The sequence below is a fragment of the Oncorhynchus masou genome, chromosome 2 (genome assembly GCF_036934945.1).
Source record: "Oncorhynchus masou masou isolate Uvic2021 chromosome 2, UVic_Omas_1.1, whole genome shotgun sequence".
Taxonomy (NCBI): Eukaryota; Metazoa; Chordata; class Actinopteri; order Salmoniformes; family Salmonidae; genus Oncorhynchus; species Oncorhynchus masou.
The window spans coordinates 11690358-11717713 of NC_088213.1; the positions used below are offsets into that span (position 1 = coordinate 11690358).

Genomic DNA, 27356 nt, shown 5'->3' on the forward strand with positions numbered 1-27356 from the left:
GTCCTCCTAAAGCACATATGTCAGAGTCAAGGCCCGCGGGCCACATCCGGCCCGCGAGAAGGTTTTTTACGGCCCCTGGGATGATCTTGATTTATTATTAGAACCGGCCCGCAGACCGCAGCAAGCCGGCAGCCCGCAGATCTTTTACACGCACCAATACTACATTTCCCACAATGCAACGGTGACGCACCGAGCAGTAGGCTGCTTCATTTCAATATTTATTGGCACAGCAGTCGTCAGCATCACAGTAAAATTAACTTTCAGATACCCATCAAAAATGGCAAAACGGAAGGTGGACACTGAGAACCGGGGGTTTCAAACAAGGTGGGAGTCGGAGTATATGTTCACGGAGGTAGCTGGAAAACCTGTGTGTCTTCTGTGTGGAGAAAGTGTGGCGGTACTGAAAGAGTATAATCTGAGACGACATTATGAAACGAAACACGCGGACAAAAACAAGAATATGGACATGGAACAAAGGCTACAAAAGGCAGAGGAATTAAAACGAGGCCTCAAATCTCGACAGGCTCTGTTCAAAAAAGCCAAATCACAAGGTATTTCAATCCAATTATATTTTAAAAATATTTCAGTTGAGTGGATGATAGAAAATTGCTATTATTGTTTTTTTCTTTGAAGTAAATTTAGCCCACTTTTGCTAAAATAGAAAATATAGGCTACTGATGGTGCCTTGAATACCGGTTTCTTTCATTTAATGTTCATGTTATGGGGATTTTTATATAAAGGAAATTTGTCTTTTGTGTCTGTTGAAAATTAAAGATTACTGACAGAGCCATAAGAAAATATTGCTTTATTTATCTGATCATATTGGAATATATTTGTTAGGTTTTCAGTAGGTTCAATTAGGTTCACTAGACTATATGCGTCATTTAAAAAAATTTCAATGAACATTCGAACAGTCCGGCCCTCGGCTTGTAGCTAAATTTTTTATTTGGCCCTCCGTCCATTTGACTTTGACACCCCTGTCCTAAAGGGTAGGTTATATCCTATAGGAATCTGCAAAACGTAGCAGGTGTCGCTGTCCTCAATCTTGCTTCCTCCAGTTCAGTAGCCATACCTGCCAGATCAGGTGCACATGTGGTCTCAATTAAATAGAGCAGGCTGGACGGAGAAGCACGGGACAGTTATCTTTACAAGGAAATGTACTTCCTAAATAGGCCTATGATTTAGGTTATAGTTTACTACATTGCCTAGAAATAGCCCTAAATATTGATCACCCATATTTCTCCGTCTTCCCACTGTTAAAAGGTAGGCTATAAAAATAGCTCAACAGAAAGTGCAAGTATCTGCGTCTCTGCTCTCTTCAATCAACATGTAGTATATTGGCTGTAATAGCCCAGTAATACAATGTAAGGGCCATGTGAGAATCTCTGGTAATTTAACCTATTTCGTAAGTTATTTTGGCGCATTTTGATATGACCTATATAGGGTGCAAAATTGCTGGGACCATGACTGGCAAGAGAGCTGCGTCACATACGCTTAAAATAACATTATGGGACTGCGGTTTGGTTTGGGACCAGTTCTGGCGGTAGCGGCTGGGAGTTGGACAGAAAACCAGCGGGATTCTTCATTTCGCTCAGACCTCTACTGTGCACCATGACAGTGAAGCCTGTAACGTCAGAAGCTGTTTTATTACTGTGTCCGTGTGGGAAAAGCAGGGAATTAGCTAGGGAAACTGACAGATCAATAACGTTACTTTGACATACTGACTAATACAACTCACATTGCACTGGAAATATCAATGTCAGAATATCAATCTTCAATCGATTGGCCGATGGTTTCATCGTTTGATTCAGATCTAGTTTGATTGAGGTAAAAAATAATAGATCATGTAAGCCAACTTTTGGCCAGCTCTCTCTAGCGGTACATCAACCTGGTGAAAGCTTGCCAAGTTAATTTACTTCTGAAACGTGACGAAACAAAGGCTACAAAACATGTCCATACAAACTACTGCTGTCAGATATTAGTAATAATAGCCACCTCATATCGCTAACTGACAGATAACTAGAGGCTGGCGCTGACCTGGCTGTGGTAGTTACACACTAGCGTAGTTTATTCATTCACTTCAGTCGAGATGGGATGAAATATTAGCTAACGTTACATGTCAGTTACAATACTAGCTCAGCACTGTGAATAAACACTAGTTTAGGTTATTTTCTGTTTAAGTTAAACAGCAGTTACCATGTCAGCTATATCACACAACTAAAGTAGACAGTTTCTATTCATTTTAAAACTCGGTGAAAGAGCACAACGCGTACACTGCACTATGCTCATCTCTACGGTGCTGTCCCAGCCAGCCTTCCAGAAGCGTTTCCTTCACACAGCCTGTCAGCCGCTCTGTGGAGTCCAGTGTCTCCAAACAGCCCACCCGACCTCTCAGAGGCGTCAGCATGGTCCTAAAGCACTCTGTTGGCCTTAATTGGTTCACATTCCAATTATAAAACTATGCTGGGGGGGGTGAAAGTTGTGCCCTTGGGAAATATCCATTCTCTCCAAGCCAGTAATGGTTAATGATTTGAGCACTGTAGTTGATTAGACTAAATTATATTGTGAGATTCCCTACTTGTTCATAAGAATGAAGTCATTACTAGAACGGCTGTGAACTATCAGGCCTGTATGATTATCCGTTATCATTAAAGCAAGTTAAACGAGAACCAGTACTACTTTTCACTTACATTTTTCACACCAAATACAAACCTAGGAAGAAGAATTTACAGATGCACCCAACCAACGACTACGTCTCTGCTCACGTCCCCGTCACTAGCGCCTGCGTTATTGTTTGCCACATGGCCTTCAATTGTACCGGTTAGTTTTTCTCGGCGTCCACCGCTATTTTAATAATAAATCATCACATTGTTTCCATTCTGTTAATGGTGGCGGATTAATTGATTTCCACGTTTGTTTTTAATATATGTTTTTTTCAAGATGAGAAGAGAGCCAACTGGCTGGATGATTATCTCACTACACTCCCACATGTCAAGATGAGAAGAGACCCAACTGGCTGGATGATTATCTCACTACACTCCCACATGTCAAGATGAGAAGAGACCCAACTGGCTGGATGATTATCTCACTACACTCCCACATGTCTTGATGAGAAGAGACCCAACTGGCTGGATGATTATCTCACTACACTCCCACATGTCAAGATGAGTAGAGACCCAACTGGCTGGATGATTATCTCACTACACTCCCACATGTCAAGATGAGAAGAGACCCAACTGGCTGGATGATTATCTCACTACACTCCCACATGTCAAGATGAGAAGAGACCCTGGCTGGATGATTATCTCACTACACTCCCACATGTCTTGAAATATGCAGACAGGTGGATGAAACATCACTTTACATTGTAATAATTCTGACAGACAATTTTGTAGCTCCGCCCATAATTCTTGGACTATAGCATTCCCAGAACGCATGGATTATTGAATCACTGTTAGTTTTAAGGCATGTCATTGCCTTTGTGCTGTAGAATGTGTGAATTTTGTTTCTTGTATAATACATTCTATACATTTGTTTATATTGAATAAAGCATACATTTTTGTTACATTTTGTTTAATTAGTTATGCTTCAACTTTCCCTCCATCTTGTGCCAACATTAGTTGTTTTTAAATCTTGGTTCCAATAGTTTATATTTTTTTCTAAGAGATAGTCAGTTGGATATGCTCTCTGTAAGGCTTACCTATAATATGAACATCATTTTCTGACTCAAATAAGATTTCCCCAAGCTTGCTCGGATCGAATCAACATTTCGTGATATGTAAGTCGCATGTATTTGAAACTATCTGCATTGGTCAGTCCAAAATCACTTTTGAATTCTCTCATGGAAATACATTCATTTCCTGTTACCAAGTTATCAAATCAAATCAAATCAAATTTATTTATATAGCCCTTCGTACATCAGCTGATATCTCAAAGTGCTGTACAGAAACCCAGCCTAAAACCCCAAACAGCAAGCAATGCAGGTGTAGAAGCACGGTGGCTAGGAAAAACTCCCTAGAAAAGCCAAAACCTAGGAAGAAACCTAGAGAGGAACCAGGCTATGTGGGGTGGCCAGTCCTCTTCTGGCTGTGCCGGGTAGAGATTATAACAGAACATGGCCAAGATGTTCAAATGTTCATAAATGACCAGCATGGTCGAATAATAATAAGGCAGAACAGTTGAAACTGGAGCAGCAGCACGGCCAGGTGGACTGGGGACAGCAAGGAGTCATCATGTCAAGTAGTCCTGGGGCATGGTCCTAGGGCCGCGGTTATGTTTTCTATGCCTTTAGTTTTCCATGTGGACCAATTTATCAGTGAATTCTGAAAAGCTATCCAAGTTGTTCCATGTGGTTGTGTTTTTAGGGAGTGATACTGGTTCATGTAGAATATGTTTCCTTCTCTTCTATATTATTATAGTGTTCTCAACTATGAAGTTTATAATGTTCATAGCTTTATCCTTTGAAAATAGACACGAGTTAGCAGAGTTAGCCCATGTCATGTTAGGTCATTCTTCTACATGTTGCTTAACATTCTAACTGTACAGAAGAACATAACATAAAAATGTCCGTTGGTAAGGAGGAAACAAACTCTCATACTGATAAGAACTACACTTCTGTTAAGGTCACATCTGTCACCTTATCCTTCTCTTGCAGATTTCTACTGGAAGCCTTGGAGGACCTCGACACAAAGCCTGCGGACACTAAATTCGAGGCTATTCGTAGTACGAGGCCAGCACACAGATGTCTTTCCATGACTTTTCAAGGTGAGGAAATGTCAAATGAATGACCAAATCAGCTAGAATGACACATGTGGTATGTGTAGATAGGCTGAAAAGCACTCAGACAGACACATCCACAGATCTCCACATCGCCCTTTGTCTCATTCGCAGCGCTGCACTTGCTCGCTGAGCTATAGCCTCTCTAACTGCTTTAGCAATCAGTTCACACACCACTTCAATATGTCAGATTGCTTATGATACCCAGATGCAATGGTATTAAACTCTAAATAAAAGGCACAGGCTGCCTGACATATAAGTCATGTACACTTTCTTGCCCTCACTGTGCACCTTGGCAACGCCATTAGTGTTCATATGATACACAACCATGTCAGTCCAAATGAGTTGAACTACAAGGCAGTTGTGTTTGTGCATGCCTTCCGTGAACCGCTACCTGGTAACAACCAGACAGACACCACTGTTGCAGTAGTCAGGATCGGGGTTCTGACTCAACAGTTAATGGATAAATGTTGGTGATGCTCCTCCTAGTCTAGGTGGGGGTTTTTTCAGCATTTTATTCAGACGCATATTTGCATAAAATATTCCGGTATGGTCATTGACCTGTTTTTGAAAGGGCATGAATTATGCAAGAGCAGTAACTGGGTGCCTCAGTCGTGTACAGAGCGCACACACACACACACACACACACACACACACACACACACACACACACACACACACACACACACACACACACACACACACACACACACACACACACACACACTACACTACACTTCATTACAGTTGTATGAGGGTACATAAAAGCTGGGACTGAGAGACTGTTTAACAGCTTCTATCTCCAGGCCATCAAACTCTTAAAACAGTCACCACTAGTCTTAGTTACTGTTCTAGTAAACCTGATGGCCGAATGTTAAAGAACGTCTAGACACTCGAGAGCACCCATACCTGCCGATCTATAAGTGATGTCTCCGTAATCTAGCATGGGTAGGATGGTCATCTGAATCAGGGTTAGTTTGGCAGCTGGGGTGAAAGGGGAGTGCATTCGATTGAGGAAACAAAGTATAGATTTAACTTTAGCCTGCAGCATTGATATGTGCTGAGAGAAGGACAGTGCACCGTCAAGCCATACTCTGAAAGTACTTGTATCAGGTGACTATCTGCTCTAAACCCTCAGAGGTAGTAATAACACCTGTGGGAAGAGGGGCATTCTTCTTACCAAACCACATGACCTTTGTTTTGGAGGTGTTCAGAACAAGGTTAAGGGAAGAGAAAGCTTGTTGGACACTAAGAAATCTTTGTTGTAGAGCATTTAGAACAACATATGGGGAGGGGCCAGCTGAGTATAATACTGTATCATCTGCATATAAATGGATGAGAGAGCTTCCTACTGCCTGAGCTATGTTGTTGATGTAAATTGAGAAGAGCGTGGGGCCTAGGATTGAGCCTTGGGGTACTCCCTTGATGACAGGCAGTGGTTGAGACAGCAGATTTTCTGACTTTATACACTGCACTCTTTGAGAGAGGTAGTTAGAAAACCAGGCCAAAGACCCATCAGAGACACCAATACTCCTTAGCCGGCCCACAAGAATGGAATGTTCTACCGTATCAAAAGCTTTGGCAAAGTCAATAAAAATAGCAGCACAATATTCCTTAGAATCAAGGGCAATGTTGACATCATTGAGGACCTTTAAGTTTGCAGTGACACATCCATAATCTGAGTCGAAACCAGATTGCATACCTGACAGAATACTATAGACATCAAGAAAGCCAGTCAGTTGATTATTGACAAGTTTTTCCAACACTTTTGTTGAACAGGGCAAAATAGAAATAGGCCTATAACAGTTAGGATCAGCTTGATCTCCCCCTTTAAATAAAGGACGAACTGTGGCTGCCTTCCAAGCAATGGGAACCTCCCCAGAAAGGAGAGACAGGCTTGGTGATGATAGGGGCAGCAACCCTAAAGAAGAAAGGGTCTAAACCATCTGACCCTGATGTTTTTTGGGAGTCAAGTTTAAGGAGCTCCTTTAGCACCTCGGACTCAGTGACTGCCTGCAGGGGGAAAGTTTGTACCGGGGAAGGGGAAAAAGAGGGAGAAGCATCGGGGATAGTCGCATTAGAAGGGGTGGGAGATGAGGAAATGTTGGATGGGCAAGGAGCCATGGCTGAGTCAAATAGGGATCCTGACTTAATGAAGTGGTGATTAAAGAGCTCAGCCATGTGCTTCTTGTCAGTAACAACCACATCATCAACATTAAGGCACATGGGCAGCTGTGATGAGGAGGGTTTTTTCTCCAGGTCTTTAACCGTTTTCCAGAACTTCTTGGGGTTAGACCCACAGAGAGAGAACTGCTCCTTAAAGTAACTAACTTTGGCCTTCTGGATAGCTTGAATGCACTTATTTCTAATTTGCCTGAACGAGAGCCAGTCAGCTTGAGTATGCATGTGCCAAGCCTTTTGCAAAATGCAATTCTTGAGGTGGAGTAACTCTGCAAGATCAGAGTCGAACCAGGAACTGAACCTGTTTTTAACTCTCATTTTCTTCATGGGGGCGTGTCTGTTATCAATACCACTGAAAATATCAAAAAAGAAGGTCCAAGCGTCTTCAACAAAGGGTATCCAGCTGATTCTATACCAGTTTACAGAGGCCAGTTCATGAAGGTAGGTTTGCTCATTAAAGTTTTTTAGCAAGCGTCTATGACAAATCAGGACAGGTCGTTTCACTGAGCAGCCATTACGAACACAGGCTGTAAAACAGTGATCACTAAGGTCATTACAGAAAACACCTGATCTAAGACCACGCTCTACCCCACCACCAAAATGACCCCCACTTTGCCCCTTCAGAAGTGGAATGTCACCCGGCTGACCTTCGAGTACGACTCAGAGCCCTATGGGACGGAGCGCAACGCCACCATCCTGAAGATGGCACAGGAGTTTGGCGTGGAGACCCGTGTCAGAAATTCCCACACACTCTACAAATTGGCCAGGTCAGAGTTAATTTTATCTCCTCATGACACCACTTAGCACCGCACCACCAGCTTAGTGGCAGAGATCTGGGTTAAAGTTCCCCATTAGACACAGATCTAGGATCAGATCACCATCCCCACAACTTAACTGTAACCATTTGGAGGGGAATGCTAGACTGACCTCAGATCAGTGTTTAGGAGCAACTTAATCCACCCGTGTTGTCTTAGGGGCTGCTCTCATCTGATATTAGTTGACTGTTTGTCTTTAGTGGTGTTTGCCTCCAACGAGGTCTGCCATTTTGTTGTTGATGTTTATAAACACAGATCAATATGAATTATTGGTCTGGCACTTTGAAATGCAGGACAGTATTAACGAATATCGCTTCAGCATTTATCCAAGCCAAAAACAGAGAACTACAGGGATAGAAATGGCCTTAATATGTCTGATTCACTCGGTTCACTTCTTTGGGATGGAGTTTGTAAAAGTAACAGTTGGCCTAATTGAGTGACTGACAGTTTTGCACAGCTGCTGGTATCGCGTTTCCTTCTACTGAGAAAAGATGGATGCAATACAAGCTGACAAGGTCTGAATGTTCTGTTATAATCTCCACCCGGCACAACCAGAAGAGGACTGGCCACCGCACATAGCCTGGTTCCTCTCTAGGTTTCTTCCTAGGTTTTGGCCTTTCTAGGGAGTTTTTCCTAGCCACCGTGCTTCTACACCTGCATTGCTTGCTGTTTGGGGTTTTAGGCTGGGTTTCTGTACAGCACTTAGAGATATCAGCTGATGTACGAAGGGCTATATAAATACATTTGATTTGAATTGAATTGCAGGCAAGTCTTTTGTATTGACATCTCTGTTGCCTCCAGTGTCTCCAGTGGATTGTGACTCAAAAAGAAACCGTGTGTGTCTGTATGGTTGAGTGGAGTGGCATGTTTCTCTCAGAGATGCATACTGCCACATGAGAGTAAGTCCAACCGGTGTCGGCGATATGACATGGGCATTTACATAAGTATTCATACCCCTGAGTCAATACATGTTAGAATCACCTTTGGAATTGATTACAGCTGTGAGTCTTTCTGGGTATGTGTATAAGAGCTTTGCACACCTGTATTGGTGGGGCTGGTGATGAGAGGAGATTCAGGCTGATAGTGTGTCTGGTGATGAGGGGAGATTCAGGCTGATAGTGTGTCTGGTGATGAGGGGAGATTCAGGCTGATAGTGGGTCTGGTGGAGAGAAGGAAGAGCGAGGAAGAGAAGGAAGTGCGAGGAGGAAGAGTACTATAGGATGATGGGGAAGAAATCGATAGTTACAGTGCATTGGGAAAGCATTCAGACCCCTTGACTTTTTCCACATTTTGTTGTGTTACAGCCTTATTCTAAAATAGATTACATTTTTTCCCCCCTCATCAATCTACAGACAATACCCCATAATGACAAAGCAAAAACAGGTTTTAGAAACGGAAATATCACATTTACATAAGTATTCAGACCCTTTACTCAGTACTTTGTTGAAGCACCTTTGGCAGCGATTACAGCCTTGAGTCTTCTTGGGTATGATACTACAAGCTTGGCAGACCTGTATTCGGGGAGTTTCTCCCATTCTTCTCTGCAGATCCTCTCAATCTCTGTCAGGTTGGATGGGGAGCGTCGCTGCACAGCTATTTTCAGGTCCCTCAAGATGTTAGATAGGCTTCAAATCTGGGCTCTGGCTTGGCCACTCAAGGACATTCAGAGACTTGTCCCAAAGCCACTCCTGGGTTGTCTTGGATGTGTGCTTAGGGTAGTTGTCCTGTTGGAAGGTGAACCTTCACCCCAGTCTGAGGTTCTGAGCAGTCTAGAACAGGTTTTCGTTAAGGATCTCTCTGTACTTTTCTCCGTTCATCTTTGCCACGATCCTGACTCGTCTCCCCACAGCATGGTGCTACCACCACCACCATGCTTCACTGTAGAGATGGTGCCAGCTTTCCTCCAGACGTTATGATTCAGGCCAAAGAGTTCAATCTTAGTTTCATCAGACCAGAGAATCTTGTTTCTCATGGTCTGAGAGTCTTTAGGTGCCTTTTGGCAAACTCCAAGCGGGCCGTCATGTGCCTTTTATTGGTGCTGTGCTGCATAGATGGTTGTCCTTCTGGAAGGTTCTCCCATCTCCACAGAGGAACTCTAGAGCTCTGTCAGAGTGACCATCGGGTTCTTGGTCACCTCCCTGACGAAGGCCCCTCTCCCCCTGATTGGTCAGTTTGGCCGGGCGGCCAGCTCTAGGAAGAGTCTTCGTGGTTCCAAACGTCTTCCATTTAAGAATAATGGAGGCTACTGTGTTCTTGGGGACCTTCAATGCTGCAGACATGTTTTGGTAGCCTTTCTCAGATCTGTGCCTCAACACAATCCTGTCTTGGAGCTCTACGGATAATTCCTTCCACCTCATGGTGTGGTTTTTGCTCTGACATGCACTGTCAACTGTATGACAGGTATGTGTAGACAGGTATGTCTACAGAAATATCTACACTATCGTATAATATTGTGAGATCCATGGCAATTCCCAGTCCTAATGGGAAAGGCTAGGCTAGATGAGAGAAGATGTAGGGAGAGGGGAAGTTGTACTTCTCTTGTTGACGTGAAGGGAGACCCTGCCCACTGCAACAACAGCAACAAAGTCAACCCTCGCATGACGTCTTTTGTCTTCCCCTGTTGATCCAGAACAAGGGCACACACACGGTCAATTACACAGTCTCATACCAGCCTGATAATCTCCCCTTACTGGTTGTGAGAGAGGATGACACACTACACAACATGTGCCGAGGGGAGCTCTGCAGCAGTCAGCCATGGTGGACAGCATGTGCCGAGGGGAGCTCTGCAGCAGTCAGCCATGGTGGACAGCATGTGCCGAGGGGAGCTCTGCAGCAGTCAGCCATGGTGGACAGCATGTGCCGAGGGGAGCTCTGCAGCAGTCAGCCATGGTGGACAGCATGTGCTGAGGGGAGCTCTGCAGCAGTCAGCCATGGTGGACAGCATGTGCTGAGGGGAGCTCTGCAGCAGTCAGCCATGGTGGACAGCATGTGCTGACGGGAGCTCTGCAGCAGTCAGCCATGGTGGACAGCATGTGCCTGCCGAGCGCCAGACAAGGCGTCTCTGTTCTGTTAGAGTGGTGCCCAGTGTTCCTGCTCTATCTGTCTACAGCACAATATCTTTCAGTCAGTTTTTCTTACTGCAATAGGACTTCTGAAAAAGATTGGTTTAGTCTGAGCTATTCTCTGCTCTGTATATCTGATTACTTCCATTGCTCTCTCTTTGTCATTCTCTGCATTTGAGTCTTTCGCTCTCTCTCTTCAGATCCAGCATAAATTGGCTCTTAAGAACTCCAAAGCTTCTCATTTATAGACTGTGTTTAATATAATGGAGAAGGGAGGGGTAGAGCCAGTCTGCATTAATGATACAGTTGTATAAGGGCTGAGGCAGTAAAGGTTGACCCTCCCTCCTCCATTATATTAAACACAGTCTATAACCGTTATAAAGGACAAGGTTTGGAGTTCTTACGAGCCAATTTATGCTGGATCTGAAACTGTGGTCAGAGGCGCCATACTATGGAGGAGCCTCCGGAGGCATGAAAAGGCCCAATCTAGTTCCATACCACATGCCGTACACCTCCCAAATGTTGTAACAATGTAGAGAGCGCCTGCATAGCTCCGCATTGACATGATTGGTTGACGGTAGGCAAGGGTGGCAGGTCCTGTTTTAACACAAACTCACTTCCTTGACAACATCCTTCACGACAGCTCTGCGCTGCTCAGCAATGCCCAAGAAGTATGAATGCCCTGACCTCTGCAGAGGCCATATCACAGTAAATGCTGCACAGCCATTGAAGACGTCTGATTGACCATGCAAAGGCTCCCATGAATACACACTGCTCAAACTGTCGTTTTTCAAAAGTGTTTTTTTCCTGTTCGCGTCCCAGAACATCAGTCATTCATCACGTACCGTGCAGAAAGCCTACAAGCCATCCGAGTCCCCCCAAAACACCTACAATACTTTACCAGGATTACATTTCCTTGGTAAGCTTTTTAGGTGTCCCAGGCACAGCTATTAGTAATCTGAATGTCCTGAATGATGTTGACTTGTAAATGCTAGTCTGCTACTGCAGCCGTGCCGCTGGGCTAATTAAACTGTGACCTTCAGTGATGCAGACTTGGGTATTAACTGTGATTTCACGCTGGCACAGCACATGCTGCATCTGTCGTACTGAGGTAAACAACAAATTGGTTCAAAACGTTTCCCTCTCCTGTGTGTGTGTCTGTGTGCACGCTTGATTCCCTCCCCCGAACTTCCTGTCCTCAGAACAGGACTGTCTGTTTACAAAAGGTTCCCTCTGGGTTTCATTATAACCCTTGGCTGCCATTGTGGCTCCGTGAAGGAATGAAGATGTTTCCAGGGGCTGAGATGCCAGATGCCAGGAAATACTCTTAAAATGACTGTTTATCTACAGTACCAGTCAAAAGTATGGGCACACCTACTCATTCCAGGGTTTTTCTTTATTTTTACTATTTTCTACATTGTAGAATAATTGTGTAGACATCCAAGCTATGAAATAACACATGGAATCATGTAGTAACCAAAAAGTGTTAAACAAATCTAAATATATTTTTGATTTGAGATTCTTCCAAGTAACCACCCTTTGCCTTGATGACAGCTTTGCACACTCTTGGAATCCTGTCAACCAGCTCAACCAGGTAGTCACCTGGAATGCATTTCAATTCACAGGTGTGCCTTGTTGAAAGTTAATTTGTGGAATTTCTTTCCTCCTTTAATGCATGTGAGCCTATCAGTTGTGTTGTGACAAGGTAGTGGTGGTATACAGAAGATGTCCCTATTTGGTAAAATACCAAGTCCATATTGTGGCAAGAACAGCTCAAATAAGCAAAGAGAAACGACAGTCCATTACTTTAAGACATGAAGGTCAGTCAATCTGGAAAATTTCAAGAAGTTTGAAAGTTTCTTCAATTGCAGTCGCAAAAACCATCAAGCGCTATGATGAAACTATCTCTCACGAGGACCGCCACAGGAAAGGAAGACCCAGAGTTACCTCTGCTGCAGAGGATAAGTTTATAGTTAACTGCACCTCAGATTTAAGTCCAAATAAATGCTTCATGGAGTTCAAGTAACAGACACATCTCAACAGTCTCTGTTCATTGGAGACTGTGTAAATCAGGCCTTCATGGTTGAATTTCTGCAAAGAAACCACTACTAAAGGACACCAATTAGAAGAGACTTGCTTGGTCAAAGAAACATGAGCAATGGACATTAGATGGGTGGAAATCTGTCCTTTGGTCTGAGGAGTCCAAATTTGAGATTTTTGGTTCCATTCGCGGTGTCTTTGTGAGACACAGAGTAGGTGAACGGATGATCTCCGCATGTGTGACTCCCACCCTGAAGAATGGAGGAGGAGGTGTGATGGTGTGGGGGTGCTTTGCTGGTGACACTGTTGGTGATTTATTTAGAATTCATGACACACTTAACTAGTATGGCTACCACAGCACTCTGCAGCGGTACGCCATCCCATCTGGTTTGCGCTTAGTGGGACTTTCATTTGTTTTTCAACAGGACAATAACCCAACCCAACTCCAGGCTTTGTTTGGGCTATTTTACCAAGAAGGAGAGTGATGCAGTGCTGCATCAGATGACCTTGCCTCCACAATCCCCCAACCTCAACCCAATTGAGATGGTTTGGGATGAGTTGGACCGCAGAGTGAAGGAAAAGCAGTCAACAAGTGCTCAGCATATGTGGGAACTCCTTCAAGACTGTTGGAAAAGCATTCCAGGTAAAGCTGGGTGAGAGAATGCCAAGAGCGTGCAAAGCTGTCATCAACGCAAAGGGTGGCTACTTTTGAAGAATCTAGAATATTTTTTTAATTTATTTAACATTTTCTTTGGGTACTACATTAATACATAGTTTGATGTATTCATTATTATTCTACAATGTAGAAAATAGTAAAAAAATAAAGAAGAACCCTGGAATGTGTAGGTGTACATTTTGGGGAAGACTGGAACAGACTCTGGTCTGTCCCCCTCCTTACAGGAACAGACTCTGGTCTGTCCCCCTCCTTACAGGAACAGACTCTGGTCTGTCCCCCTCCTTACAGGAACAGACTCTGGTCTGTCCCCCTCCTTACAGTAACAGTCTCTGGTCTGTCCCCCTCCTTACAGGAACAGACTCTGGTCTGTCCCCCTCCTTACAGGAACAGACTCTGGTCTGTCCCCCTCCTTACAGGAACAGTCTCTGGTCTGTCCCCCTCCTTACAGGAACAGTCTCTGGTCTGTCCCCCTCCTTACAGGAACAGTCTCTGGTCTGTCCCCCTCCTTACAGGAACAGACTCTGGTCTGTCCCCCTCCTTACAGGAACAGTCTCTGGTCTGTCCCCCTCCTTACAGGAACAGTCTCTGGTCTGTCCCCCTCCTTACAGGAACAGACTCTGGTCTGTCCCCCTCCTTACAGGAACAGTCTCTGGTCTGTCCCCTTCCTTACAGGAACAGACTCTGGTCTGTCCCCCTCCTTACAGGAACAGACTCTGGTCTGTCCCCCTCCTTACAGGAACAGACTCTGGTCTGTCCCCCTCCTTACAGGAACAGACTCTGGTCTGTCCCCCTCATTACAGGAACAGTCTCTGGTCTGTCCCCCTCCTTACAGGAACAGACTCTGGTCTGTCCCCCTCCTTACAGGAACAGACTCTGGTCTGTCCCCCTCCTTACAGGAACAGTCTCTGGTCTGTTCCCCTCCTTACAGGAACAGTCTCTGGTCTGTCCCCCTCCTTACAGGAACAGACTCTGGTCTGTCCCCCTCCTTACAGGAACAGACTCTGGTCTGTCCCCCTCCTTACAGGAACAGTCTCTGGTCTGTCCCCTCCTTACAGGAACAGTCTCTGGTCTGTCCCCCTCCTTACAGGAACAGTCTCTGGTCTGTCCCCCTCCTTACAGGAACAGTCTCTGGTCTGTCCCCCTCCTTACAGGAACAGACTCTGGTCTGTCCCCCTCCTTACAGGAACAGTCTCTGGTCTGTCCCCCTCCTTACAGGAACAGACTCTGGTCTGTCCCCTCCTTACAGGAACAGACTCTGGTCTGTCCCCCTCCTTACAGGAACAGACTCTGGTCTGTCCCCCTCCTTACAGGAACAGTCTCTGGTCTGTCCCCCTCCTTACAGGAACAGACTCTGGTCTGTCCCCTCCTTACAGGAACAGTCTCTGGTCTGTCCCCCTCCTTACAGGAACAGTCTCTGGTCTGTCCCCTCCTTACAGGAACAGTCTCTGGTCTGTCCCCCTCCTTACAGGAACAGTCTCTGGTCTGTCCCCCTCCTTACAGGAACAGTCTCTGGTCTGTCCCCCTCCTTACAGGAACAGACTCTGGTCTGTCCCCCTCCTTACAAGAACAGACTCTGGTCTGTCCCCCCTTACAGGAACAGTCTCTGGTCTGTCCCCCTCCTTACAGGAACAGACTCTGGTCTGTCCCCCTCCTTACAGGAACAGTCTCTGGTCTGTCCCCTTCCTTACAGGAACAGACTCTGGTCTGTCCCCTCCTTACAGGAACAGTCTCTGGTCTGTCCCCCTCCTTACAGGAACAGTCTCTGGTCTGTCCCCTCCTTACAGGAACAGACTCTGGTCTGTCCCCTCCTTACAGGAACAGTCTCTGGTCTGTCCCCTTCCTTACAGGAACAGACTCTGGTCTGTCCCCTTCCTTACAGGAACAGACTCTGGTCTGTCCCCCTCCTTACAGGAACAGACTCTGGTCTGTCCCCCTCCTTACAGGAACAGTCTCTGGTCTGTCCACTTCCTTACAGGAACAGACTCTGGTCTGTCCCCCTCCTTACAGGAACAGTCTCTGGTCTGTCCCCCTCCTTACAGGAACAGTCTCTGGTCTGTCCCCCTCCTTACAGGAACAGTCTCTGGTCTGTCCCCCTCCTTACAGGAACAGACTCTGGTCTGTCCCCCTCCTTACAGGAACAGTCTCTGGTCTGTCCCCCTCCTTACAGGAACAGACTCTGGTCTGTCCCCTCCTTACAGGAACAGACTCTGGTCTGTCCCCCTCCTTACAGGAACAGACTCTGGTCTGTCCCCTCCTTACAGGAACAGTCTCTGGTCTGTCCCCCTCCTTACAGGAACAGTCTCTGGTCTGTACCCCTCCTTACAGGAACAGACTCTGGTCTGTCCCCCTCCTTACAGGAACAGACTCTGGTCTGTCCCCCTCCTTACAGGAACAGACTCTGGTCTGTCCCCCTCCTTACAGGAACAGACTCTGGTCTGTCCCCCTCCTTACAGGAACAGTCTCTGGTCTGTCCCCCTCCTTACAGGAACAGACTCTGGTCTGTCCCCCTCCTTACAGGAACAGTCTCTGGTCTGTCCCCCTCCTTACAGGAACAGACTCTGGTCTGTCCCCCTCCTTACAGGAACAGTCTCTGGTCTGTCCCCCTCCTTACAGGAACAGTCTCTGGTCTGTCCCCTTCCTTACAGGAACAGACTCTGGTCTGTCCCCCTCCTTACAGGAACAGTCTCTGGTCTGTCCCCCTCCTTACAGGAACAGACTCTGGTCTGTCCCCCTCATTACAGGAACAGTCTCTGGTCTGTCCCCTCCTTACAGGAACAGACTCTGGTCTGTCCCCTCCTTACAGGAACAGACTCTGGTCTGTCCCCCTCCTTACAGGAACAGTCTCTGGTCTGTCCCCCTCCTTACAGGAACAGTCTCTGATCTGTCCCCCTCCTTACAGGAACAGACTCTGGTCTGTCCCCCTCCTTACAGGAACAGACTCTGGTCTGTCCCCCTCCTTACAGGAACAGACTCTGGTCTGTCCCCCTCCTTACAGGAACAGTCTCTGGTCTGTCCCCTCCTTACAGGAACAGACTCTGGTCTGTCCCCCTCCTTACAGAAACACTTTGGTCTGTCCCCTCCTTACAGGAACAGTCTCTGGTCTGTCCCCCTCCTTACAGGAACAGACTCTGGTCTGTCCCCTCCTTACAGGAACAGACTCTGGTCTGTCCCCCTCCTTACAGAAACACTTTGGTCTGTCCCCCTCCTTACAGGAACAGTCTCTGGTCTGTCCCCCTCCTTACAGGAACAGACTCTGGTCTGTCCCCCTCCTTACAGGAACAGACTCTGGTCTGTCCCCCTCCTTACAGAAACACTTTGGTCTGTCCCCCTCCTTACAGGAACAGTCTCTGGTCTGTCCCCCTCCTTACAGGAACAGACTCTGGTCTGTCCCCCTCCTTACAGAAACACTTTGGTCTGTCCCCCTCCTTACAGGAACAGACTCTGGTCTGTCCCCCTCCTTACAGGAACAGACTCTGGTCTGTCCCCCTCCTTACAGAAACACTTTGGTCTGTCCCCCTCCTTACAGGAACAGTCTCTGGTCTGTCCCCCTCCTTACAGGAACAGACTCTGGTCTGTCCCCCTCCTTACAGGAACAGTCTCTGGTCTGTCCCCCTCCTTACAGGAACAGACTCTGGTCTGTCCCCCTCCTTACAGGAACAGACTCTGGTCTGTGGTTTCTCTGTTCTAGGATCATTGAGATGAACAACGACATGCCCCCGCTGACCTTCAAGCGCTTCCAGGCCATCGTCCACCAGCTGAAGCTGCCCAAGAAGCCCCTCCCCAGTGTCACCCGACAACAGATGGACTGCTGCCAGACAGGTATCGCGGCCAATCATGATGAGCGTTACGGAGTCCCCTCCCTCGATGAACTAGGTGAGGTGTGTGTGTGTGTGTGTGTGTGTGTGTGTGTGTGTGTGTGTGTGTGTGTGTGTGTGTGTGTGTGTGTGTGTGTGTGTGTGTGTGTGTGTGTTGGTATCTCTCATCATCGTCTGCTAGTGATGATAAATCGGTTTGATTTTTAATGGAATTTGACAACAACAAAAAATTATCGGGCAGGTTTTAAGACTCACTGCTTTGGTCCTGCTGCGTGGAGGGGCGGGGAGACTGAGGCACAGGAGAGACTGAACAATCATATGGACAAAAAGGTGAGTCACCTGATCTGGGTGTATCCAGGCCTGGCATAGTGACCAGGCGGCCAAGGCTCCCTGGCCACCTCGATCACAAACACTGAAGATAAAGTTGGTGTGGATGCTTCTTCATGTGCCTTTCCTTGTGATCAACCTACAGTATGTTTCTGTAGACACACATAGAGACAAGGTAGAAACCTTCTCCTGGAGAGGTGTGTTTTCTGCTCTTGGTCCAATCTAACACCTGATTCTACTAATCAGCTTCTCATGGTGACCTTGATGATGATGATTAGCTGTGTGTTAGAGCAGGGATGCAGCAAAGACCTGCACACCCAAAGACTCCCAGAGGAGGGTTAGTTTTCACCATCTAACCAGACTCTCAGATGAGGGTCTATCTCTCTCTATCTGCTCATTACTGGGGTATCTTCAGTAGGAACCAAACAGAACCAAAAGGGAAGGAACTTACCTAATTTTGTCCAATACAAACTCATTCTCATGTTCTATTATTTTTTACCAAAATAGAGGATTGGTGACCGCTTTGTTATTGTTTCAGTTAAGTACTCTAACTTTAATAATGTTGTATCTCTATTTGTTACATGTGTTGAGGAGGGGTGTGTTTGTGTGTGTGAGTGTGTGTGTGTGTGTGTGTGTGTGTGTGTGTGTGTGTGTGTGTGTGTGTGTGTGTGTGTGTGTGTGTGTGTGTGTGTGTGTGTGTGTGTGTGTGTGTGTGTGTGTGTGTGTGTGTGTGTTGGTATCTCTCATCATCGTCTGCTAGTGATGATAAATCGGTTTGATTTTTAATGGAATTTGACAACAACAAAAAATTATCGGGCAGGTTTTAAGACTCACTGCTTTGGTCCTGCTGCGTGGAGGGGCGGGGAGACTGAGGCACAGGAGAGACTGAACAATCATATGGACAAAAAGGTGAGTCACCTGATCTGGGTGTATCCAGGCCTGGCATAGTGACCAGGCGGCCAAGGCTCCCTGGCCACCTCGATCACAAACACTGAAGATAAAGTTGGTGTGGATGCTTCTTCATGTGCCTTTCCTTGTGATCAACCTACAGTATGTTTCTGTAGACACACATAGAGACAAGGTAGAAACCTTCTCCTGGAGAGGTGTGTTTTCTGCTCTTGGTCCAATCTAACACCTGGTTCTACTAATCAGCTTCTCATGGTGACCTTGATGATGATGATTAGCTGTGTGTTAGAGCAGGGATGCAGCAAAGACCTGCACACCCAAAGACTCCCAGAGGTGGGTTAGTTTTCACCATCTAACCAGACTCTCAGATGAGGGTCTATCTCTCTCTATCTGCTCATTACTGGGGTATCTTCAGTAGGAACCAAACAGAACCAAAAGGGAAGGAACTTACCTAATTTTGTCCAATACAAACTCATTCTCATTTTCTATTATTTTTTACCAAAAAAGAGGATTGGTGACCGCTTTGTTATTGTTTCAGTTAAGTACTCTAACTTTAATAATGTTGTATCTCTATTTGTTACATGTGTTGAGGAGGGGTGTGTTTGTCTGTGTGTCTGTGTCTCTGCGTGTGTGTGTGTGTGTGTGTGTGTGTGTGTGTGTGTGTGTGTGTGTGTGTGTGTGTGTGTGTGTGTGTGTGTGTGTGTGTGTGTGTGTGTGTGTGTGTGTGTGTGTGCTTTTTTGTGTTTTGAGCATTGGTTTAGTCCTAGGTGACTGGGTCATATCTAGATGGGATACAGCTTTTGTCAAATTGACGTCAAAAGTTTAAATGTTTTGCATTTTAGCTAACCCTTACCCTTTTCCTAACCTTAACCTAATTATCCTAACCTTAACCTAATTCTCCTTACCTGCTAGGAAGAGTCAATTTTGACAAAAGCTGTATCCCTTCTGGACAAGCAGGTGACTGGTTTATTAGCGTTATATTTCTATATGTGATGTATTGCAGGTGTTTGAGGAGCTGCTCCTGGATGCAGACTGGAGTGTGAACGCAGGCAGCTGGATGTGGCTCTTCTGCAGCTCCTTCTCCCAGCAGTTCTTCCACTGCTACTGTCCTGTAGGCTTCGGAAGGAGGACTGACCCCAGCGGAGACTACATTAGGTACACACAGAGCGCACACACAGAGCGCACACACAGAGCGCACACACAGAGCGCACACACAGAGCGCACACACAGAGCGCACACACAGAGCGCACACACAGAGCGCACACACAGAGCGCACACACAGAGCGCACACACAGGCTGTCCAATCCCCACATGCCCCTCTACAGTAGTGTACTTGACAGATTCTCTCGTTGAACACCCGAGCAGAGCTGCCAGGACGTCAGTCAGATTCACCTGGTTGGGAAACTCTTTGACGGCTAGATGTTTTTCTATCGGGCGACTGACAGGCGTTGATATGAATTGCTCTGTATTGCGTTGCTCTCCCCTTGAGCTAGTTTATGGTTGTGTAACGTCATGTAATTACATGGCTGATAGCGTAACAGTCAGCCTTATCCCTCATGCAACATCTAAAATCAATGTGTGTGTGTCAAGACCCACTCACGCTTCTCTGATTCAGCCAAGTTTTATGTTATTACCAAGGATCTATTCTAGAAGTAACTCTGGCAGTAACATTATTTTATGTTATTACCAAGGATCTATTCTAGAAGTAACTGTCAGTAACATTATTTTATGTTATTACCAAGGATCTATCCTAGAAGTAACTCTGGCAGTAACATTATTTTATGTTATTACCAAGGATCTATCCTAGAAGTAACTCTGGCAGTAACATTATTTTATGTTATTACCAAGGATCTATCCTAGAAGTAACTCTGGCAGTAACATTATTTTATGTTATTACCAAGAGTCTATTCTAGAAGTAACATTGTTTATATTATTACCAAGGATCTATCCTAGAAGTAACTCTGTCAGTAACATTATTTCCCATCATCCCCGCTTCTGGCTGTGTTAACAGGGTCAAAGCTGCACCAATGATGATGTTGGGTGTTTTGTGGGTGGAACTAGAACTGCCCATGATGTAATTTCAGGAGGTATATACCCAAGCTGAAGGACAACCCTAACCGGTACATCCACGAGCCGTGGACGGCCCCAGACTCGGTGCAGAAGGCCACTAACTGTGTGGTGGGGGTGGACTACCACAGACCCATGCTCAACCATGCACAGAGGAGCTGCCTCGACATAGAGAGGATAAAACAGGTCTACAACACGCTGTCCAACTACAAGGGCCTCAGTGAGTTCACTCACACACTCAGTCCGAGATACGGGGGAGGGTTGTAAGGTAGCCAAGGTGCCAGACGCCAGGAACACTGTAGGCCAGGTTTTTAGGAAGGACTGAACATTACCCCTTTCTTGTATATTTGGGCAGTTTCTATTTGTGAGTTGATTATGTTAATGTCCCTTCTCTCGCTCAGGTTGACTTGGCTCCGTCTAAACAAACCAGGAGGAAGTGGAGTCGACAGTAATGACTGACAGCTCACAGACTCACAACGTCAGCGGTAAGTCACCTGATCATGTTTAGTCTCGCCGTCCTGTGATGTCATCACGTGACATCGTAGTGCCGCTGCAAAACACTGTTCGACTACTTCCCGTCCGACTACATGCCCAGGCAGTGCATTGCATCAACCAATGGTTGTGTGCAACGTCATCGACGTCTGACAGAATGCCCATTAGCACTTAATGTTACGATTCCAAGGGGGCTCATTTGATCTAGTGCTAAGGTGATTGCAGGTTGGTAGAAACCAGAGATTTACCAGATACTCTGTTGATGCAGTTTAGAAAATGGGAGGCATACGATTGGAGTGTTGACCGTGAATTGCATCAGGAAACCTGTTTTGTATTCACCTACACATCTTTTTTCCCCAGACTGTTGACGCACCTGGACTCAACGCTGATTGGAGGGAGAGCCCTCCACACACAGCCCTGCGTCATTCCCCGTTTCACCTCATCCGCGGGTCCATCGACTGTCAGTAGCCACCATCAAAACCTGCAGAAACAACCCAGGCAGCGAAACAAACCTCAGTCGGTAGTTAGATCTGCAGTAAAGGTAGAACGATGCCCACCATACCATATGAACCTGTCACCAAGGCTTCAGTGCTATATAGGCTGTTGATCAAGCTGTTCCTCTCAGTACTGCTGACATGTTCCTGCTATGTTTTATTTAGACAATAAGTAACCGTCTTTATATTGATAAGTGTGATCAGTGATCTCTGTGTGTGTGTGTGTGTGTGTGTGTGTGTGTGTGTGTGTGTGTGTGTGTGTGTGTGTGTGTGTGTGTGTGTGTGTGTGTGTGTGTGTGTGTGTGTGTGTGTGTGTGTGTGTGTGTGTGTGTGTGTGTGTGTGTGTATATTCTGTACTGGTGTACTTTGGGGCTAGGGGAAGCCTCACCCTGCAGCGGTGTAATATGTGTGGTAATATGGGTATGGGTAATATGGGTAATATGTGACACCCCTGTTGCGTGCCTCAGTTTGCACTTAGATATAATAACATCTCACAAAGTTATATTTTGGTGGTGAACTGTCACTTTATGTCTGCATAAAGCACTTTATAACATGTTCCATCACCACTACTTGTTGAAAACAGACTTGTTGGTGTGAGTATCTGTAGCTGGGTGTGAGTATCTGTGGCAGGGTGTGAGTATCTGTAGCAGGGTGTGAGTATCTGTAGCAGGGTGTGAGTATCTGTAGCAGGGTGTGAGTATCTGTAGCAGGGTGTGAGTATCTGTAGCAGGGTGTGAGTATTTGTAGCAGGGTGTTAGTATCTGTGGCAGGGTGTGAGTATTTGTGGCAGGGTGTGAGTATTTGTAGCAGGGTGTGAGTATCTGTGGCAGGGTGTGAGTATTTGTAGCAGGGTGTGAGTATTTGTAGCAGGGTGTGAGTATCTGTGGCAGGGTGTGAGTATTTGTAGCAGGGTGTGAGTATCTGTAGCAGGGTGTGAGTATCTGTGGCAGGGTGTGAGTATCTGTGGCAGGGTGTGAGTATCTGTGGCAGGGTGTGAGTATCTGTGGCAGGGTGTGAGTATCTGTGGCAGGGTGTGAGTATCTGTGGCAGGGTGTGAGTATCTGTGGCAGGGTGTGAGTATCTGTAGCAGGGTGTGAGTATCTGTGGCAGGGTGTGAGTATCTGTGGCAGGGTGTGAGTATCTGTGGCAGGGTGTGAGTATCTGTGGCAGGGTGTGAGTATCTGTGGCAGGGTGTGAGTATCTGTGGCAGGGTGTGAGTATCTGTGGCAGGGTGTGAGTATCTGTGCTGACTCAGCACAGAGTTTTCTGTTCTGGTTCCATCATTGGTTCAACGCTAAAGAGTTACTGTGTTTGCATGACAAATGAGTCAAAACTAATCATGAGTCTGTTTCAGCAGTCTGTGCTGGACCCGTCAATGTGTTGTCGTCCGATGTAACCCCAAGTCACTCTGTCATACATTGACCTTTCTTCTCCTACCCCTCATGGCTACTCATTTTATCTTTCTTTAATGGATGTATTCTAAATCAATTTATGCTTTGACTCCATTTGTAAAAGTGTAAAATGTGTTTTTCCTAATTAGATGCTGTTTCTATACGTAACCACCAGGTGTCTCTTGTCTTCAGAAAGGGGATGTTAAGTTGTTACCATATTGCTTAAAGGGATGGTCCACTCAAAATAAAATCTACGTGATTTTTCCATTTACCTTGGCTGCGGTCGATTCCCGAAGACTGGTTTTGGATAAGGCATTTGAAAAGTCTGTATTCCTCAGATGTACACAAGGGTGGAAGGTTTACTGGCTGGGGTTTGTAATTTATAGTACATAATGTATAGGGGGGGGTTTATTTGGTTTCTTTTCAACCTTCACTGGAACTAGGAGGCAAATGTCCCATTAAACCTAATGGTTCTGGTCCCTATGGTCAGTTAAAATCTTAACTCCGAGTCCCATCTGGATGCAATGCCTGGAAAAATAGTTTTTCTTTTTACATGGAAAACTGTATTCAAGCCAGGTAATGAAAAACAAACAGTGATTTACAATGAGCTGTGCAGTGCCTGTCCGCCCCATTGCCTGGAGCCCTTTTGTAGAGAATACACTGTCATCCTGTATAGAAGCTTTGCCCAGGTTCGCTCATTTAGACAACTATGGACAGGAATGACATTATTTCTGCTTGTCACTGTTTGTTGGCATGGCCTCCCCGCAGATCTCACAGGCCAGAGCCTGAGGGGGTTTTACAGTACAATGACGTCCTGATTCAGGCTTCACTGAATTCCCCCGCCATACACAGACGGAAAACATCTTTCCCTGGAGTATCATCAACTCGCCATCTCTGTTTTCTCCATTAAAAGTGACAGTGTTTTTCCCTGCAACACTCTCGACATGCCAATATGCAGCCACTCCCCTTTTCCTTTGGACTTCCAGAACTCCACATGGCACGTCTGTAAAAACAGAAGCTGGAGAGTTCAGATGCATGGTGAGTATGTATGGAGCTTGTCCGTCATCACAGAGAGAGAGAGAGTTCAGATGCATGGTGAGTATGTATGGAGCTTGTCCGTCATCACAGAGAGAGAGAGAGAGAGAGTTCAGATGCATGGTGAGTATGTATGGAGCTTGTCCGTCATCACAGAGAGAGAGAGAGTTCAGATGCATGGTGAGTATGTATGGAGCTTGTCCGTCATCACAGAGAGAGAGAGAGAGTTCAGATGCATGGTGAGTATGCATGGAGCTTGTCCGTCATCACAGAGAGAGAGAGAGAGAGAGAGAGTTCAGATGCATGGTGAGTATGTATGGAGCTTGTCCGTCATCACAGAGAGAGAGAGAGAGAGAGTTCAGATGCATGGTGAGTATGTATGGAGCTTGTCCGTCATCACAGAGAGAGAGAGAGAGAGAGTTCAGATGCATGGTGAGTATGCATGGAGCTTGTCCGTCATCACAGAGAGAGAGAGAGAGAGTTCAGATGCATGGTGAGTATGCATGGAGCTTGTCCGTCATCACAGAGAGAGAGAGAGAGAGAGAGAGAGAGAGAGAGAGAGAGAGAGAGAGAGAGAGAGAGAGAGAGAGAGAGTTCAGATGCATGGTGAGTATGCATGGAGCTTGTCCGTCATCACACAGAGAGAGAGAGTGCAGAATGCCAGTGTGACTCCTGGTGAAAAGAAAGGGTTAAATCTCTCCTTTAGTGTGGTGAGTGAGTGTTCTCCTCAACAGCTGCTTTGCATCTCGAGCCCAGAGAAAGAGAGGATAGTGGGATTGATGTGGAGCGTTCTGAACAGGAACACTTTAGATTCCGGACTCCTGTCACTCCTCAGTGACATCATGTGTGTTCTGGTTCCTAGCTCTATGGTCCTTGTGTGCCAGAGGGTGCAGCCCACTGGGAGGACGACAATGCTCCCTCATCTGCAACCCAGACACCTCCTGCCTCTTCTTCTCCATGTCATTCTACTCTGCCTTCATGCAACTGCCTGGCCCCACGGTAAGAGCTAGAGCGATGATTTCATCATATACTGATGATAACACATTTCATTCAGATGTATGACTCTACAAAGCCTGCTGTGACTTGTATTAGCCTCCCTATTCTGAACTGTTCACACAACTTCCATTGTTAGAGTTTTTCTTTTGTACTCGCTGAGTAATTTATTTCCTCTCTGAGTCATATGGGAATACCTAGTCATGTCTGAGTTAACTTCTGTAGTCACATACCTAGTCATGTCTGAGTTAACTTCTGTAGTCACATACCTAGTCATGTCTGAGTTAACTTCTGTAGTCACATACCTAGTCATGTCTGAGTTAACTTCTATAGTCACATACCTAGTCATGTCTGAGTTAACTTCTCTAGGCACATACCTAGTCAAGTCTGAGTTAACTTTATAGTCATATACCTAGTCATGTCTGAGTTAACTTCTATAGTCGCATACCTAGTCATGTCTGAGTTAACTTCTCTAGGCACATACCTAGTCAAGTCTGAGTTAACTTTATAGTCATATACCTAGTCATGTCTGGGTTTTAACTTCTCTAGGCACATACCTAGTCATGTCTGAGTTAACTTCTATAGTCACATACCTAGTCATGTCTGAGTTAACTTCTATAGTCACATACCTAGTCATGTCTGAGTTAACTTCTCTAGGCACATACCTAGTCAAGTCTGAGTTAACTTTATAGTCATATACCTAGTCATGTCTGAGTTAACTTCTATAGTCGCATACCTAGTCATGTCTGAGTTAACTTCTCTAGGCACATACCTAGTCAAGTCTGAGTTAACTTTATAGTCATATACCTAGTCATGTCTGGGTTTTAACTTCTCTAGGCACATACCTAGTCATGTCTGAGTTAACTTCTATAGTCACATACCTAGTCATGTCTGAGTTAACTTTATAGTCACATACCTAGTCATGTCTGAGTTAACTTCTATAGTCACATACCTAGTCATGTCTGAGTTAACTTCTATAGTCACATACCTAGTCATGTCTGAGTTAACTTTATAGTCACATACCTAGTCATGTCTGAGTTAACTTCTATAGTCACATACCTAGTCATGTCTGAGTTAACTTCTATAGTCACATACCTAGTCATGTCTGAGTTAACTTTATAGTCACATACCTAGTCATGTCTGAGTTAACTTCTATAGTCACATACCTAGTCAAGTCTGAGTTAACTTTATAGTCACATACCTAGTCATGTCTGAGTTAACTTCTATAGTCACATACCTAGTCATGTCTGAGTTAACTTCTATAGTCACATACCTAGTCATGTCTGGGTTTTAACTTCTCTAGGCACATACCTAGTCAAGTCTGAGTTAACTTTATAGTCACATACCTAGTCATGTCTGAGTTAACTTCTATAGTCACATACCTAGTCATGTCTGGGTTTTAACTTCTCTAGTCACATACCTAGTCAAGTCTGAGTTAACTTCTATAGTCACATACCTAGTCATGTCTGGGTTTTAACTTCTCTAGGCACATACCTAGTCAAGTCTGGGTTTTAACTTCTCTAGTCACATACCTAGTCATGTCTGGGTTTTAACTTCTCTAGTCACATACCTAGTCATGTCTGTGTTTGAACTTCTCTAGGCACATACCTAGTCATGTCTGGGTTTTAACTTCTCTAGGCACATACCTAGTCATGTCTGGGTTTTAACTTCTCTAGTCACATACCTAGTCATGTCTGGGTTTTAACTTCTCTAGTCACATACCTAGTCATGTCTGGGTTTTAACTTCTCTAGTCACATACCTAGTCATGTCTGGGTTTTAACTTCTATAGTCACTGACCTAGTCAAGTCTGAGTTAACTTCTCTAGTCACTGTCAAGTCTGGATTCTAAGTTTCCTGCTGTTAGAAAGCTGATGACATTTTCTATGAATTGCCACACTCATTTTGACCAGACTGTAATGATAATATGTATGACTGTAGGACTCTATTAAACCCCCTAGAAATCGAATTAGCGTAACAAAATAATCCCTGTAAAAAGACGTCAATTTAAACTAGAGATATCTGTTCTCCTAGATATATTTCAATCCGCCAATGTTGCACTTCCGAATCTGTGGTGAAAGGTGAAAGGTGACAGGGCTAGATATTTGTCAGACCATGAGACATCCCGAAAATTGGTCTTCTCACAAAATTGTCTGTAGCATCCGAAGAGTTTGGCCTGACCCCTCTATGGAAAGATGAGTCTCTAACGAACACAGTGGTGTTCTCTGTTTTGATCTGCAACCCCCACAAACGTATTAGAACTCGTCTGAAGTCGGTGCAGCCGATCTG

The 27356-nt window shown here is 45.5% G+C and overlaps 1 protein-coding gene and 1 pseudogene across 3 annotated transcripts in view; both read left to right on the forward strand.

The window, feature by feature from the left end:
- The window catches only part of LOC135552524 (cryptochrome-2-like), a 57712-nt pseudogene extending 35783 nt beyond the window's left edge, over positions 1-21929 (forward strand).
- Positions 21930-24089: 2160 nt separating this feature from the next.
- Positions 24090-27356, forward strand: part of LOC135555242 (inactive serine protease PAMR1-like) — a 104826-nt gene continuing 101559 nt past the window's right edge. For 2 of the 3 annotated variants that reach the window (XM_064987559.1, XM_064987569.1), the window contains exon 1: positions 24090-25076. In XM_064987559.1, coding sequence (XP_064843631.1) covers positions 24581-25076 — 496 coding nt within the window. In that variant the 5' untranslated portion in view covers positions 24090-24580. The remainder of the gene's footprint in view (positions 25077-27356) is intronic. The other variant, XM_064987563.1, reaches the window with a different exon arrangement.